Consider the following 18,365-nt stretch of genomic DNA (forward strand, 5'->3'; position numbering starts at 1 on the left):
GGATTCAAATCCCTTTGGACTAAAAATTACAGAGTCACATCTAGATAGGGAATACAAAGGACTACCTTGAATACACATGGCATTCTTGATTGCATAGATTAAAAAAATTACTGACCAACTGTCATTTGAGATCCTTGACCCATAAACACAGCAGTTTCATCAATAGCAATCATATTAAAGAGTTGAAAAGTATTTAAAAAATGCGGCGCCATTAAGAAAACCCTTGACTGCAAATGCATATTTAATAATTTCAGCATCTTCCTTCCCGAACAGTGTTGATCTTAGTATCATCTTACAGATAGTACAGATACATACAGGTAGTACAAATACATAGATAACATAGATCTATGTATCTTACAGATAAAAAGAATCATAGATAGTACATCTTACAGATACATAGATAGTACATCAGATACATACAGGGCCAGATTACCAATTAGGCACACTAGGCACGTGCCTAGGGCCTACGAAGGCCAAAGGTCTTAGGGCTTTGAAAAAAAATATATTGAAATAAAAATACCCCAAAAACTTATAAACATTTTTATATTATTATATAGTGAAGGTCAAAATAATATATGTAAATACAAATACACAAAAAATACGAATACAAAACGTTTGGTTTACTAAGTAGATCCTAAAATAACTCCTTTTTTTCGGGATTTTGACACAGCGAATTCGTGTATTATATCTTCAAAATTAATGCCGCGAGCGACATCACTTTCAATACACAGAAGGCCCAGTGACGAAGTTCTCTCTTGACGCATAGTTGAACGCATAAAATTTTTTATAAGCTTCAACTTGGAGAATGATCTTTCTCCTTCTGCATTCGAACCCAATATCGAAAGGTATATGCGCAATGCAATATTAACATTTGGGAAACTTGACACAAGTTTATCCTTTATTTGTAATTTGATGAGATCCGTTATAGAGGTGGTTTTGGGGTACAAATTTGAAAAAAATCAAATACTCATCAACAAAGTTTTCTTCTAAGTCAGACGGATACATTTTTACCAGAGCTTGAGCCTTAACCTTGATAATGTCCTCGGTCAGTGTATTATCCGTAAGAAAACTAAATGTGTCAAGAAAACTAAAGGCTGGCATACGCAGTGCGTCTCTTTGTCATTTCAGCGCAAAGCACATCCAGAACAATAAAAAAAACATTAATCTTAAAGGAATCTTTGGCACTGCGAGAGGGAGTCTCATCTGGCCCTTCATCGAACTGTCGTTTTCTCTTACGAACTCTAGTTTCAGATTCTTTAAATTCTGAATCTGGTGCAAGGGCTTTTGCCTTAAGATAATAGCTATTATACATGTCCTCAGTTCTGCAGTGAGATAAATATTGAATTAAACTGTTGTAAAGTCGCACCATCGTGTTAAACTCGATGCCAGGTTCTTGAAGAGATTTATTTACAATATCGACGTGTTTTAGTAGATCTTCCCAAATAACTGTGAGTAATACCATCTCCAAAGTATTCATTTGATGGATTAAGGTTTGTGCCTCAATCACTGTTGTAGGTTTCATACCTTCACTAGTTGAAATATTTGTAAGAATACCACGTATATCATCATAATAGGCACATAATGTTTTTACAGCCTCATAACGTGCTGACCATCTGGTCTCTGAAAGTCTTTTTACAGAAATTTTACTTCCCAAAGACCTTAGTTTAGACCATCTTTGAGGGGACGCTGCAAAGAAATTGTAGAGCGATTGCAAAATTTCAAAAAATTTTACAGCTTCTAAGCAGCTTTCTGCCGCCGCTGTGCCAACTAGATTAAGACTATGAGATCCACATGGTACCCAAGTGGCTGCGCTGTTGATTTCCCTAAATCTAGTTTGTACTCCCGAATACACTCCGCTCATATTAGCCGCATTGTCATAAGAATGACATCTGCAAAATTTTGGGTCTATTCCCTGATTTTCTAAAACTGAAATTAGAGTGTCAAAAAGATACTTGGCATCATGTTTTTCTATTTTAACAAACATCAAAAATCTTTCATATATATCTCCAGTTTTTGAGACATATCTAATAACTATGGAGAGTTGATCCGTATGGCTAACGTCAGGTGTAGAATCAACAGTGATTCCATAATACTTGGCTTCTTTGATTTCTGTAACTATTTTTTCCAATACTTTTGACCCCAGTAAAATTATTAGTTCTTCATACGTTGTGGAGGATAAATATGATACTTTTCCGCGGCCTGGATTACCGTATCTTCTTACATGTTCTTCTAGAAACGGATCAAATTTGGCTAAGAGATCGATACACCCAAGAAAATTGCCATTACTAGGATCACCATGTATTTCATTATCGCCTCTAAACGCTAGTCCCCTTTCGGCCAAAAACTTAGTTACTTCCACTATTCTTAAAACCGTTGTCCAATATGTGCTTTCTTTTTCCTTGACAATATCAAACGTCTCATCAATTTTTCTAGTTTGTTGGTAGTTCACTAAAGCAGAAATAGATGGAAAATGTTCTTTTGACACTTCATGACTTGAAATTCTCGAATGTGCGTTTTTCCAGTCATTAAAGCCTGTAAGGAATTGGTTACACAGGTTTGGATTTCCAGGTAGGTCCGATTTGAACAAAATACATTTATAACAAAAAAACTTGCCAGTAGATTCGGAAAATATCAACCAGTCCCTTTTTATAATATCATTGTTGTTCAGTTTTCTGAAAAAATAATCTTGTGATGGACATCTCATTATTTCGCCAAATTTAGGGGCGTATAACTTAAAATTTATATCCAATTTCTGCACAGGGTGATTACGAGAGAAGTAATCGATAAGATCTGAGCTTATGGTTGTCCACCGTGCTGGATCAGAACTGAAAATACTTGAGGCTGATGTTGTTGGTAGTGATTCAGGCACCACCTGCTTGGAAGCGTCGTTAAAATTTCGTAAACCCCCGTTAGCCTCGTCTTCTGTGACATTCTCAGTTTTATTGGTTGAACATTCTTGCGAGTCCCAACAAGCCTCAGCTTCTTTAGGTCTAACCTCGATCGAGGAAATATCTACCGCATCTGCATTATCTTCTGTCTCCTTAGAAATGTTAACATATTTCAATAAAGAACCTTTAATTTTACTAAGCGACTCACTCACTTTCTCTTTCTTTTTGCGTTTTTCATGTCCACTTTGGTGTTTTCTTTTATATCCATCAGACATTTTTCGCTAAAAAAAAAAATATTTAAAAAAAAGCTTTTATAAATTGCGCTTAAAAGTTTAAAATAATTTTTTAACTTTCTGATATACCATAATAAAAGCGATGGGCACGCACAAACTAAAATTTAAACTTGTTTTCTCCTTCTTCTCGTCACCTTTAAATATACATTTTAGTTTGCGCCCGTCGCTTTTATTATGCTATCAGAAAGCTAAAAAGTTATTTTAAATTTGTTAAGTAATGCATTTTAAACTTGTAAAAACGAAACCCGGATTTACGAGTATGGATTAAAATTAAGCTATTCCAAAGGTGATTTGGACTGTACTATTTCTACGACTACTACTGGAGATTTTTTACAATAGTATGGCCAAACCACCCCATAGTAGGCCTACTCAAAGTTCCTTGCATTGTGCTGCATTCTACGGCGGACTATTATACTAATAAGAAGTGATAAAATGAAAATTCTATTATTTATAATGGAATGAAGCAATATTCCAGAATCAAAAACTAGGTTGAAATAAGTAGAGTATAAAAACAACTTTCCTTTAATTACCTTACTTATAATAAATTTAACTTCCAGTTTTTAAACTAAAGATTGACTTGGGGTTGAGCGTGATGAAATACAAGCACAGGCATACACGCTCTATCGTAGTGTTTACATATTAACTTATTACACAACTGAGCTACTAAAACAAAAGACCTTAGCAGCAGGGAAAACCTCTCGATCGCGCGCAAGCGTTTGGTAGTGGGCATGGAAACGTGGCCAACTGTGTCAAACGCATGTGCCCGTCCGAGAGGTTTTCCCGGCGGCTAATGTCTTGTCATGTTCATGTACTAAAACCCTGGAATTCTGCATGGAATTTGGTAGATATAAAATTTGCATTGTTGCAGATAAACTCAATTCTGGAATTATGGCTATTGAAAATGGCTCTATGAAAAATAAAAACATTAAAATCCCAAAATAAAATAATGTTATTTTACCGCATCATCACATTTTCGGATTTATATCTACAACAAAATTATTACTTAATATTAGCGGTCAATTTCAGTTAAAAAATGTTTATTATTTCGGGGCCTACGCTGCTGGAGTGCCTAGGGCCTACGACACCCTTAATCCGGCCCTGGATACATAGATAGAATCTTACAGATACATAGATAGTACATCTTACAGATAGATCATCACAGAATCGCTAAAGGTAGTCATTTATCCTACTATATTGTGGTGCTTTGAGTCTTTCGAGGGCATGTCTAATTCTGGTAGCCTGATAAGTATCTGAATATCTGCAAAAAGCCGCTCAGACGGGAAAGTGGTTAGTGGCTGTCGTATTGCAGGGCTCGGGTTTGAATCCTGGGGAAGGCACGAATGTAATTTGTCTATCACTTCATAGGAAGCAACGGTGGTCCACCTGTTAGGTGCTTCCATAATAAAGAGACCACCGCTTCCAGCTTAGTGGCCAACGCCTTTAAAACGGTTAGAGGCCGCCATTTGAAAAATACTTGCAAAAAAATCAAAACCTCTGCTGTTCTGTCCGCATTCTTATTTGTAGATTGTATCTTCAGTTTCACAAATATCGATTGTCGACCTGATTAACACTTATGCTTTTTAATATCGTTGACTTTCAACTACTTCTCACATTCCAGAAGATAGTTAGGGTAATTCAAAGCTATATTTTCGAATAGAATTACTCTGCAGCGCATAGTTATCGAAACTATGCGCTGCATAACAGAGAGACAGAGAGTATCATAAAACTGCATAAACAGAGAGTATCATAAAAAATAGTTAAGCACAAAAATAATCTAACAATTAATAATAAAAGTTTTTTAAATAATTATAATAATAGAAAAAAATTCAAAATTCGCAGATTTATTCAGCATTAACGAAAACTATCTAATTTTCGAAAAATCTTTAAAAATCCTCGGAAACTCACTCTGCGATAAAGTTACTGCCCTAAGCGCCAGTTTGCGCATCGGCTATTGCAATTTGCAAGCTCCTTAAAAGAAGTTGCTTCAATTATAAGCAGTCGCAGAAAGCAACACATATCAGATAAAAATTCGCACTGTTTTAGACCGCTAACCTGTTGCGAAGAAATAAATTTTTTGGGCGGAGTATTGGATGCAGTTATGGTGGGCGTGTCTGTTCATATTGATAATGTGTGAAAGCGGGAAAACCCTTTCCAAAACGAAATGACGCAGCCGAATACATCAGATGGTCATCAAAAATAAAACTAAATCCTTTGAAGAGGAAAAGCCAAGAGAAATGGCCGTTTGTTGAGGTCATCTATCACTGGATTGGACGGATTATGCAGAAGATAATAACCACCGTTCTTTGCATGTTTGCGATGAAGTATCATAAATCCTTGTTCTGGACAGCAGTTTTGTAGAATTCGCCGTCTGTTTTGAAAGTTCGTTCTCAAAGTGAGTTTAGTGTCAAAATAATGCTAAATGATTAGTTTTAAATATTAAAGAGGAAAAATACGAAAAGAATAAAAATATCGTATGGGCATCGTTCTAGGATTAATTAAATCACACAGAACTGTAATTGTCAGACTTGGTACAACTAAAGAAATCACACGGAAGATATCATCTACGTCACTGGTCTGAAACTGGTGGCAAGTAGTCTCCAAAGCTATTTTATGAGCCTCGAGAAGCTATTTCAATTATATATTTTTTACAAATACCCTTTTGCATAGATTTCAAGATTTTAGTTATATGAAGTTCGAGTTTATATCAATAACGCACCACAAAATCTATAAATAAAGCTAACTAATTTACAGTGGGATATAAATCTTATTCAAAGACTAGAGAATACATATTTTATTAATTTTTATTCGTACTTGTCAAAAAATACGTAAATAAGCTTAGCTACGGATTTTCGCACTAAGAATACGAGTAATCACTTTGTCTAGGAATACATTTATGTGAACGGGTTTTTTCGCATTTGAAAATTAATAAGAAAAGAACCCGATTAACTGATGAGTATGAACAATCCATGAAGAAAATAATTTTCTAGTTATTTTTATTCAAATTTACAAACTTTATAATCGAATTAAAGGCTTTTCGATCAGAATTGAAGTGCCATCAAGTGTCAGTCTGTAGATCCGCGGTTCTAAACGATCAGTATAGATAATATCCAAAAATAGATCCAGTGTAGATAATATCCATCGTGTATATTAAACATATTAAAATTTTGAATCAAAATACGTTGTTATTTAGTTAATCAAAAGATAAAAAACCTCTGCCAGTTGTAATATATTATAAATGGATTCAACGGGTCTTTCGAAAAGCTAGTCGTTGATGTTGTAATTGTACATTAAATTTTGAGTAAAAGCATTTCTATGGGGAGAAACATAATGAAAACTTTATTATTTTAACTTATGAGCGACCTTGAATACGTTTTAATGAACTTCATCTTAGAAAAATTCTTTCCGCTGAAACCCTGGATTCGAGTTCAAATCGAAGCAGAGGTCCTTGGGTCTAGGTTAGACAGTACGGAAAGTTCAGTTATTGGATTGGTTATCTACGATTCTTATTTTCATTCCTTTACTAAGAAAAGTGATTAGAGACGAAACATGACGATTTTCTTGGTGTTGGTGAAATTATGAAAAAAATAATTGCGAGAAGACACTTGTTGAAAGTTTCATTGGAATGGCTGTTAGATTTATAAGATATGTTGACGAATTTAACAGCTTTCTGTTTCCAGAATGTTAAGTATTTGCTTCCGAATTTAAGAGAGAATATGCTACCTTGAACATATATTACTCCTTTCCTCATTCGTTTTAATTAGCTCGCCATATCAGAAACATTTTATTTTATTTATCATTTTCAAATAGATCATTGAACTGGCGAGCTTACTTTTTCTAATTTTTTTATTACCATTACTTTTCTGCCATTCTTTATCATCATCATCACTTAGTAGAAAGTCGTTTTCTTTTAATTCCAATAATAGGAGAGTAACATACGCAATCGAATTTTTCAAGAAATATCAGCAGAATGTAACTTTTCATAACCGATTCTTTCTTGATAGTGCATTTCGATTCTTTAATGCTTGACAAACTAGCGCAAAACAAAACTAAGTAGTCTCGTGAAGACGGCATTTAGATGGAGCTAAAATTAACCTTAAAAACGTATTAAAACAACATTTTCAATATTTGGGGCCCCATTGCTGAAATTAAAGACATATCAATGGGTACCATTTTCTGTCATGATGCACTTTCCAGTCACACATGGACAGTTATACTAGAACAATTTTAAAAGAATCATTTGTCGTTTCATATTGAAGGTGCATGAAGTGCATGGATGGAACATGGAGCTATGAGAATTAATTTAAATAACAAATTGAAATATTTTGACCAAATTACTATAAAAACGAGATTTCCAACGCTTTGGAAATTTCTGATTAAGATTTAATTTAGCAAAACACTTAAAACATAAGACTTCTAAGAATTTATGTTTTATATAAGACAGAGAAATTAATTAGGTGATGAAAATTAGAAATGTATTACTGTTTTGATTAAATATTGCTAAGAGTGTAGTCAGTTATCTCATTTTTTAAATCTCACATTAATATGTTCCTAATAATTAATCGTTAAATCTATTTTATTTTAAATAAATTTCACATTGTAATAAATTTATTATTTACTTAAAAGAATTCAACTTATCCTGAAAATATTACTTATGCCTCTCCAAAATTCCAGCCAAAATGATATTTTTCAGCTTTTAGGATTAAAAACCATCAATAGTGTACCGACTAGTAGGTTTTTTCGGAACAGAAAAGATGACAGATCAACTGGGCCTTCTTTGCGATTCGAACCAAGGATTTTCACTTGCTAACTGGACACTTACACCAAGATAATTACGTTCAAAGGAAGGCGGTAGTTCCTTACGTTTTGTGTTAAACTTTAAACTATTCTATCTGTTAGACAAAAAAGAAAGTAGCTTTAAACTGGCACAGATTTTAAATAAAACTCTATTGATTTCGAGGGCGATCAGACATAGATCCATCTTCTTAGCAAGCATGCATAAAAATTTTGCAAAGACGGGAGCAGCAACAGCGACTTTACAGAAAAAATTAATAGGCGGAGAAGAGAAAACGAATGCAGTGCCATCTGGCGAGCAAAACAGCGTTAAAAATCTAAGATATCAAAAATCATTCCGAAAGGGATTTCAGAGGTAAATTATGGAATCTAACGAAACAGGATTGGAGAACAGGATTAAAATTAATACCATTTAAAGAAGGAACTTTTTTGTGAAAGTGAAAACTTCAAATATAGCTTGCCTAGCTTTGTGATCCCTTGATTTCTGCATAAATATGATTGTTTTTTTCTCCGTTTTGCAAAACTATTTTGCTCTTGAAGGAAGAGGAACCTAGAATTTTCCAATTCGATAGAATTTTCCTACGTTAGAATAGAATATATAGAATTTTATATAGAATTATATAGAATTTTCCTAAGTCTACGTTAAACCGAAATTACTTTTTTTGGCTTATTCGAATATTTTGTAATGACTTCTGTATCTTCTAATTGCATATTAAATCCATCTTATTAAATCGTGACTTCTTCTGCTCATTAAAATGCTTACAAAATACTGGTGTAGTCTTACCTGAGAAAAATTCATTAATTTTTCACGCCTCAATTAGCGATTGGGGAAGAAAAGGACGCAGAGATAAATATGAGGAAATATGAAAAGCCAGAGTTAATAAAGTCACAAAAACTTTTATTTTTAAGAAGAATTAATTTTTCCTTTTGCAAAAATTTCATTTTTAAGTCGAATTATTTTTTCCTTTTGCGTATTGTTTAAGGTTAAATGTAATGCAACAGCGAAAAGTAAAGATACATATTACAATAAATCATTCGGTTTTAATAAGACGTTAAATTATATGGAAATAAAATTGTCTTTTTATAACCAAGTAGAACGATAGATTTGCAATACAGTTTACGTCCCCTTTTTTTCCTCCCCCCTTTTTTTAGGAAAGACAGTCGCAATTCCCGTGGAACAGGGATTTCTAATTTCCGCAAATACCGAATCTATATGCACATTTTCAACTCTCACGCAACGTCAGGGTAAATAAGATCCATTCAGTTATTTTGGAAGGCAGTCAACGCCCCCTGGCCGCCGAGTCCATTACTAATGCATGAGGTGTCAATACTAGCGAAGTAGGGGCGCTTCTTTTTGGTGGAGCAGCCAGCGAATTTTCCACGAGAGGCGATTAATCATGGTTCTCGGTAATTAACCGACAGGTCTTCGAGATTACCCACCCCTGGTTCGAGATTAGATTGTAGATTTTCGAAGCCACAGTTTATACATATAAAGCTCCAAAACTGTTACATTTTCTGTCAGAGTAATTTTGCTTTTTCTTTCGGATGAAAAATGTGAATTTAAAAACGGTTCTTTTTTTTTTTTTTTTAAATTCTAAATAATAAGGTTTTTAGGATGACGTATTGATTCCAAGTTTTTATTATGAAATTCTGCATCTATATCGAAGTTCGTTATATTGTTAGTGTTACCGGAAGAGTTAAATTTAATCTTTCACCGATGTAAAGGTCGCTATGACGTCAGTCGCTATGACGATAGGGTAGCTTTCATTATTATTTTGAACTGCGGTGCTTAACCACCAGGGTGCCTGGGCGCCATAGCCCTACCCCTCATCGAATAACATGATAAAAGTTTCGAATTATGAGAAATATAACTGAATGTGCTAAATTATTAAATGAGCAAGAGTTTAAATTCATAATTGCTAATAGTTAAATACAAATTTTTTTCCTTAAGTACCTAATTACTAATCCATACATAATTAACTATTTTTTTAACAACTATTTCACAGAAGAATACATGTACACACAAGAGAAACAAAATACGAAGTGTTAGATTGGTTGGTTAACTGTTCCACATTTTCAAAGAAACAAAACAGGGTTACAGTTAACTCCCGATTAACCGGGGTAATATCGGGAAGGATTTCTGTGTTTCAATCCAAGAGCAGAAAATAAACACAAAGAAGTAAACCATATTATGATTAAAAGAAAGTGTATAATACTATTGATTTACCAATATTTCCAAGCGATTTAATTTTGATTGGATAAGTTACAGCAGAGATTTCTAACTTTTCTCTTGCATCGACACCTTTCAAAAGATTGGTTTTCTGCATCGCCCCTTACATTTCTCTATATTATTTAACATATAACATAATCGTAAAGTCGGGGGGATGCAGATTTTTTCATTAGTTTTGCCTTCTTATCTTTTTATTATTTTCTAACGTTCCTGAGAGTTTTACTTTTGTATACTGCACTTATTGCGTAAACACATTTGTATGATAAAACACGTACTATGTATTTTTAAAATATATTAAGAAATTTTTGTGTATTTTTATCCCTAAAGGGGTGTTAGCCCAAATAGGCTATTAAACGGGATTTTACAGTGAATCACTACAAATGGCGTAGTAGATTAAAAATGGCTAAGTAGACGGCGAGAGCGTAAAAAAACTGTAACAAACCCTTTTGGGCGACCGTTAAAATCTTAAACTTTCAGATCTTTTGAAAGGTTATTGCCACCGAATAGTTATCGCCCGGTATTACACTTAAAGAAATTAACTAACGAAGGATCTGCATTGTACGTACGTACGTTCCTCGCTCTGTTAAAAAAGCAACGGTACCTAGGGCAGTCAAATTTTTAATAAGTCAAATAATTAAATTAAAAATATCTCCACCCTCTCATTCTGCAATTATATCAATTCTTCATAACTCCGTCCTCTCATTCTACAATAGCATTTTATCCTTTCATTTTGTGATATTCCTTCATATATTGTGATATTGCTTCTGTATATATGTATTATGATATGGTATTGATTCTGTGATACTGTTTCATGTTTTTTTGTGATATCGCTTCATACATATTCATTTTATTTTGTGATATTGCTCTTGAACTGAATTTTATGTTTTAAGTGAACATGATATTTAATAAATAAAGATAACACACAAAATGTTAAAAATACGCCCCTTTGGGAGTACTATAAAATCTGAAAGCTTTCAGATTAAAAACTTTTTTTTAACATTTTACTTTATTTATATATCTTGTTGTTCTGTCCGAATCATATGGAACAATGGTTGCCAGAACCTTCTCCGAAGATAGGTTGGACTTCTATTTCCCACCCCCAATTCTGAGGGAGAGCACCCCGGGGGGATCCGGGAGTCTCCCACCAATCCATTTCGGCTCGCCGCATATTTTTAGTGCCGCCATGACGCACCGACACTATACATTTACAAACATCCATGTCTTACCCGGGATTCGAACCCAGACCCCGGACTCTCAGCCGGGGCTGCCCAGGGCTGCAGCCTGGTAGCTAGTGGTTGACTCCCGCCGAGTTGGTAACCAATTCTGCATGGATATATCTATACCTGGGTCGGAAGCCAACTCAGCGGCTTACCTTTCCCTAACCAGTATACCATCTGGGCGACTGTATTTCTTTACAACGGCTTGATTTGATTCAACAAATTGTTATAGTTCGAGTTGTAGGGCTATAAGGTATTTCTCCCGCCTTCTTAGCGTGCCTTCGTGGTGTAGTGGTCTGCACGCTGGGCGCGTATTCCAGAGGTCCGTGGTTTGATTCCCGGTGAAGGCGTTGCTCCTTTTTCAATCTCTCTTGCTTCCAAAAAATCCTAATGTCACTACAGAGCTATTAGTGTTTTTCGAAGCATGATAAGTTCCATAATGTCTCCAGGAGCGCGGATCGTACGATTTCCAGGCAGACGTGGTATCAGTTACACCACCAAATCCCGCAGTGAGGAACGTAAGAATTCCTTATAGTTTTTCCCACTTAGAGGCCAACAGAAGAGAGAGGAACGAGATCCAGTGAGCAAAACACAGTTGGTGACTAATTAACGTCCACCACATATTAGTTGCCAGCCACTGTAGAAGGATTAGGTTTTATAGGAAGGAAATACGAAAATCCAGTTATACTGTCTTCAGGATTCGAACTCCGATCGTTTAATAACTAGCCTACCAGTTACAAATGAGAGCGCACAGGATAGAGAAGAAAAAATTCCTCATAAAATTATCTCCAATTACAGAACATCATCATCAGTTATTAAGACTCTACCCTCCCAATTTATGTCTTAGGAATGTTGTAAAAATTCGATGCCATTTAATTGCATTGAAACATGAAGAATTTAGAAATTTAATTTTAGAAATTAGGATACCTAGATATATCAGAAACATTTGATCAACACAATGCATTCTAACATTTTCTTAGAGGATCATGTTAGTGGAAAGATCATGAGTTATAATTCCGGAAATATTAATCAGAATAAGGAAGAGAAGTGAGGTCTTTTCCTATAAATTTCGATAAAAGGGAGTATAAAAGTATCGAAATAAAAGAGAGCACGTGAAAAAATATTGATATAAAGAAAGCATAGAACATATCTGGGAGTCAACAACTAAGGGCAACACAGAATTTCAAGGAAATATTGAGCTGCGCTTTTTTTTTTAACTTGCAGCTTCCCTGTGCAGAATTTTCCTTTCACTATTCTGAAAATAACAAATGGCACCATTTTCTATTAGGCCATTGAATGGTTACATTGCAACCATTGCCAGAGCCACTGGTGTTCTGGTACGCACAACCTCCAGGTTTATCTTTTGATCATAGAGCGCCTTTTTAATGTTTTTCTGAACATAAAACTTTTTGATATTAGACGAGGAAGGCTAATCGAACTCACAGTTTTAAGAGGATAAAATAATAGGTCCATTATAAAGTTGATGGCCTAGATGGTAGTGCCCATGAAACTGCGTGAAGCGTTATTTTTAGACTTAATGGAAAATTGCATAATAACGGAAATATCAATCGAATGTTTAGTACTAGATGTCAAAGAAGTTATGTAACAACAACAACAACAAAAAAAAAAAAAAAAAAAAAAAAAAAAAAAAGACTTAGATTTGAGTCTTATACCTCTCTCTATTCATCCTTTAAATAGGAGAAAATTTAAGAAATTATCCTATTTCCTGGTGCGTGCTTTCCTTGGTATAAATAGGTAGCATGTGCAGTTAGCAACTTCTAATGGGTAAATAGGTAGCTTGTGCAGTTAGCAAGATCAAGGCTCGAATAGCAGAGAGGGCACAGTTAATTTATGCTCCGAAAAACTTTTTGGACACTGCTGGTAGTCCCTGAGGACTACCGTTTTCGTTTTGCAATTTTAGGTCGAATTACTGAATGTCCGTTTCATTTTTCAAACTGTTGCCACCAAATACTCTCGCCCTGTATTTTTTCCGTTCCCGTAGACAGAGTGTTGCCACTGCTCTCGTTTAAATCGTTGAATTTGTTAATCAAAAATCCGTTAAAGTTTTACAAAATATGAAATCGTTAATAAAACAAATTCCAAATTTCAAATTGGGGCTTTCAGATGCCCATATTCGCAGTAGGATTACGTCATTCAAAACTGGATGGCTCTAGGTACCGTTGTTTTATCACAATGCGAGAAATATACATACATTTATGCAGATCTTACATTATTTAATTTCTTCAAATATAATACAGGGCGATAGTATTTGGTGCCAACGATTTTAAAAGTGATACAGCCTTTTAAAGTTTTCATCGCAAAATCGCAAAACACAAACAATAGTCTTTCAGGGACAAAGCCCCTTTGGACTAAGGGGGAAAAAAATTTTTTTTTAAAGGTTTCAGATTTTAAATTATTTCCAAAGGGGCGTTTCTTTAACGTTCTGTGCGTTACCTTTATTTATTAAATATCATGTTCCTGGCACTTAAACCATAAAACTCATTTCAAGAGCAATATCGCAAAATAATTTTAAATTGAGCATATCTATAGAATTTCCGATGCACAGCTCACGCGCTAGAGATAAAAATGTTTCTTCTGTACAACGTTGCCATTGCTCGCTTTGAAATCTTTGAGTTTGTTAATGCTCCTTGAATGAATAATCCTTGAGTTTTTATGAAAGTTGTAAGGATCTTAAGTTTTACTAACGTTTATTTTTATTTTAAATCTTTACTATCACTTCTTATTTTCTACTTCCGGCCAGAATTAAAAGCGTTAACTTATTTATGCAAAATTTGTCTGGCGAACGCCAAGTACTTAAGTTGTGGCTTTTTGCCAAGCGAGAGAGAGGAAGGAGTTAGTCGAAGCAGGCCGCTTGCCTTAGCAGTTCTACTCGGTTGCTGGTTGCCTTCCAGGCCAGAGGTTTAATCCTCGTGATAATTTTAAACGTATTGTAGTGTTAACAGTTCTCTGTACTACATACGGCTTCCTGTTAATGTACGGCCAATCTTCCACGTAGGCCCTTGTTTATTATTCCAAAGTTAAGTTAGAGTTTAGTTAAACATTTTTTGGCGAACGCCAAGTACTTAAGTTGTGGCTTTTTGCCAAGCAAGAGGGAGGAAGGAGTTAGTCGAAGCAGGCCGCTTGCCTTAGCAGTTCTACTCGGTTGCTGGTTGCCTTCCAGGCCAGAGGTTTAATCCTCGTGATAATTTTAAACGTATTGTAGTGTTAACAGTTCTCTGTACTACATACGGCTTCCTGTTAATATACGGCCAATCTTCCACGTAGGCCCTTGTTTATTATTCCAAAGTTAAGTTAGAGTTTAGTTAAACATTTTTATATTCTTACGTTCAGACAAGTAGTTGGTCTCTGTATTCCGAAGTACGGAAATTATTGTAAAGAGTGAAAAATAAAGGTGTATCTTGTCTACTTCCCACATTTATTGGACACAGCTTTAGTAAGCTCCCTGTTCCGAGTCAGGTCCTTGCACGTTCCCAAAGAAACTAAGGCGGAACACTGAACCTGATAAAGTTCTTTTTTTTTTTTTTTTTTTTTTTCCTTTTGGCACCTGGACAGTTTTTTTTTATTTTGAATGCTAAAAACCTGCCTTAATATGGACTCTTTGTTTGACAGAAGGACTCAGTTGAAGAGTCTGTGGAAGGCAAAATGCATACTGAAATTTCGTTATCGTGAAAAGTACGTTTTGGATTCAATTCCCATTCTCACTTAACAGCAACTGCGATCGTAGAAAGATGGAAAATTGGCAGCTTCATCTCCTGTATCACGCTTAAATATCGCAGCACTACTGGCGTCATTAACAATAAAGATAATTACTAAATATAATAGTCTCGTTATTATTATTTTTGTCCCTTCCTTTAGTACCGGAGCCACGAAACCCGGGCACGCCTTTGGGAATCGAAAGCCGTTACCATGACAATGGCAATTCATAACATGGTTCAGCTTTACTTCCGCGTTTGGCGTTTGTGTGCGGGGGATTTGGCAGCGGAAAGTTAACTTTTGGCTCGATAGTGAGAATGTCTTTCCCTGGCCAATTTTTGTTTCTTTCTCCGAGTTTTTTTTTCCTCCCCCCCCCATGGCGTGTAAATTGCTCGGATTGATCCGAAGGTAATCGGACTTAAAACGTGGTTGAAAAACCTGTCATGTTTTGCTAGAATCAACGAGCTGAATTCAGTGTGGAAGTCCATTTAGAAAGATAACTATTGTCGGCTTAAAATAAAAGAGCCGATGGCAAAAGAAAGTAGTTACTTGGAAGGCTGTTCATATTGCAAATGGTTCATTGACTTCCTTGTTTGCGTTTACTTTTCATAGCTCCTTATTTCTCCACCCACAGTGGGACGAAAAAAAAAAAAAAAGGATATTAATAGGAAAGAAAACATTAAGAAATTGCTACCTTTTCTTGCACAGTTTAGTTTCAGTGACAAAAAGACATTTTTTTTCGTGTTTTACAATAATGTTTCTTTTCTTAATTAATATGGAAGGGTTCCTGTTGCTCTCAGTAATGATAAAAACAAACGCATCAGATATAAGTACAAGTTGTGTTAATCGATAATGAATAAAATCTTTAATTTATCTTTTTATTTTATTATAAAAAATCGGTGCTGAATACATAGTTGTATTAACTAACCAAAAAGTCATTTTATCTGCTCTCGTAACAATATTTTACTATAAGTACTGTGTTCACGGTGTAAGTATTACGAATATCATAAATAATGTAAGTTTCTTATATCCTATATTGCTTTTTTGCGTACTGCAATAAAGTAAGATTGTCACTGAGATTTGTAGTAGTATACAAAACCTGAAGCGTCTTTGTATATGTTACGTTTTTATTTTGTTCAGATGGGTATATCTTTTTTTATGATTTGATATTTTTCATTTTTTTTTTATTTCATTTCCATTATACATTCAAAAAAATAACGGAGAAACAAATGCTGAAGCTTTAAACTTGAAATTATTCATGACTCGAATTTCAATGTTATTCAATAATATGCATTTAGGTTTAGGTGTTTATAACAAAACAAGTAATTTTTACATAAAAATTGAAACAAAAATAGTTGTTTAGATTGTAAGCCTTTTTCCTCGTAAATTTTTTTTTTTTTGAAATGATTAATAGCCTTTGTACACTATAAACGGTAAGAATGTGAAAATAATAGTGTAGTAAAATTTCTCTTAACTGGCAGCTACAGGATCTCGCTGATTCTGGATAATTTAATGCATATTTTTAGAACTTAACTTGTTCGTGTTTTATAGTGTCATCTGTAGAAATTGCTGCAGACAAAGTCCATTGGTCATGTTTTTCGATTAGTGGGCCACAATTAAATAAATTATATAGAAAATTCTTACACATTATTTTAAATTGAAACACAAACACATGATTTTATGTTTCAGGAAAACAAAATTAAACTATGTTTTAAAATTCCTATATATATTATCACACGAAACTTACGAATTTCTTAGGGTGATGATATGCAAATTTGTCTGCCTTGTTATAACACTGTTGCCAGAGTTTTAATTCGCTATGTATACAATGAAAGCATCCTCACATCATGTGCTGACAGAAATCAGTTTTGCTTGGCAAAATCTCATGAAATTTTGCACTCCTTCGTCAGTCCCTTTTATATAACTTTTTACGCTGTTCATCTTCAACCTTTCTGTGATGACTTGATGAAGACCACGCATGCGCACTTTAGCCGAACAGCGCGCGTTTTTGTCTCTCTCTCTGACGTAACAGAAATTACAAACAAGGACAGAATGTCACTATAATATACGTCACAAGCTGTACGAAAGTGGAATATTATGTTACTAACTTTATGCAAATTATATCTGTTTATTTTGTTCGTGTTAAAAAGTAAAGTATTTATCCAAGTCGTACGTATGTTATATGAAAATGTCGACATCACTTTCATGTTGAACATATCCAGAACTCACCTCACTACGGATATATTACACTCCTTCTCCTCCTCAGTTCTCTTCCCCCCCCAGTAGATGTCGACTGTCGTCCACCGGGAAAATTCGATGGCTCTAGGTACCCTTGTTTTATCACAATGCGAAAAATATACCTACATTTATGCAGATTCTTCATTATTTAATTTCTTCAAATATAATACAGGGCGACAGTATTTCGTGGCAACGATTTGAAAAGTAATACAGCCAGTTTTCAACGCAAAATCGCAAAACGAAAACAATAGTCCTTCAGGAACAAAGCCTCTTTGATGGCTCTAGGGATAGTAGTTAGCGACGATGACTGCCGTACCGAAGGACTTTGGTTCGAACCCCGGAGAAGGCATGGAAGTTTGTAAATTTATAGTGCCTGTGAGGCATAGGAGCAGTCTAAATATGCGGCGAGTCAAATGTCCTCTCGAGTGGTTGTTGGTAGAAGAAGAGGGATGTAAGAACCTCGGATCCGTCCCCTGTGGTATTCTCCATCAAAAATGGAAGCGGAGATGAGTGAAGTCGTATTGTCACGTGTATGGTGCTCAAGGCGAGCCTTGAGCACCATACAGCAGCAGGCTCAGTCATGCATTCCTTGCCACGATGAATTTCGTGGGTTTGTTCTCCTGTTACTGTCAGAGTAAGTGAGGTAAGCCCCAATACATCAACATGTCGAGTATTTCGTTGTCCTGTTGAGAGAGTGTGATAGAAACAAAAATTTCTTCACCATTCAAGCCTATCTCCTCTTCACTGACATTCTGCGAACATGTAATTAAATCCAAGATGTCAGCCACGGCACCGGATGTGTTTTAAAGCCAGCAGAATCTACAGCCCTCGACTTATCATCTACGAACATGATTATGAGATGCAACTTATGCCAAACTGCCAATTAAAGTCCTTTAAATATTTCCAGGCAAGAAATTACAGATGTAGGACAAAATAATGCAAACACCTGTGAAAAAGAATGACGTATTTCACACCTGGAGTACAGTCGCGGCAC

General features: G+C 35.1%; 1 protein-coding gene across 1 annotated transcript in view; it reads right to left on the reverse strand.

Moving 5' to 3' along the window:
- Nucleotides 1–1,087: 1,087 nt before the first annotated feature.
- The window catches only part of LOC146997077 (zinc finger MYM-type protein 1-like), an 89,192-nt gene continuing 71,914 nt past the window's right edge, over nt 1,088–18,365 (reverse strand). The window contains exon 2 of the mRNA XM_085817799.1: nt 1,088–3,040. Coding sequence (XP_085673925.1) covers nt 1,088–3,040 — 1,953 coding nt within the window. The remainder of the gene's footprint in view (nt 3,041–18,365) is intronic.

The sequence above is a fragment of the Stegodyphus dumicola genome, chromosome 5 (assembly GCF_044657685.1).
Source record: "Stegodyphus dumicola isolate Sdum_Otavi_A_Nest chromosome 5, ASM4465768v1".
In the NCBI taxonomy this organism is placed as follows: Eukaryota; Metazoa; Arthropoda; class Arachnida; order Araneae; family Eresidae; genus Stegodyphus; species Stegodyphus dumicola.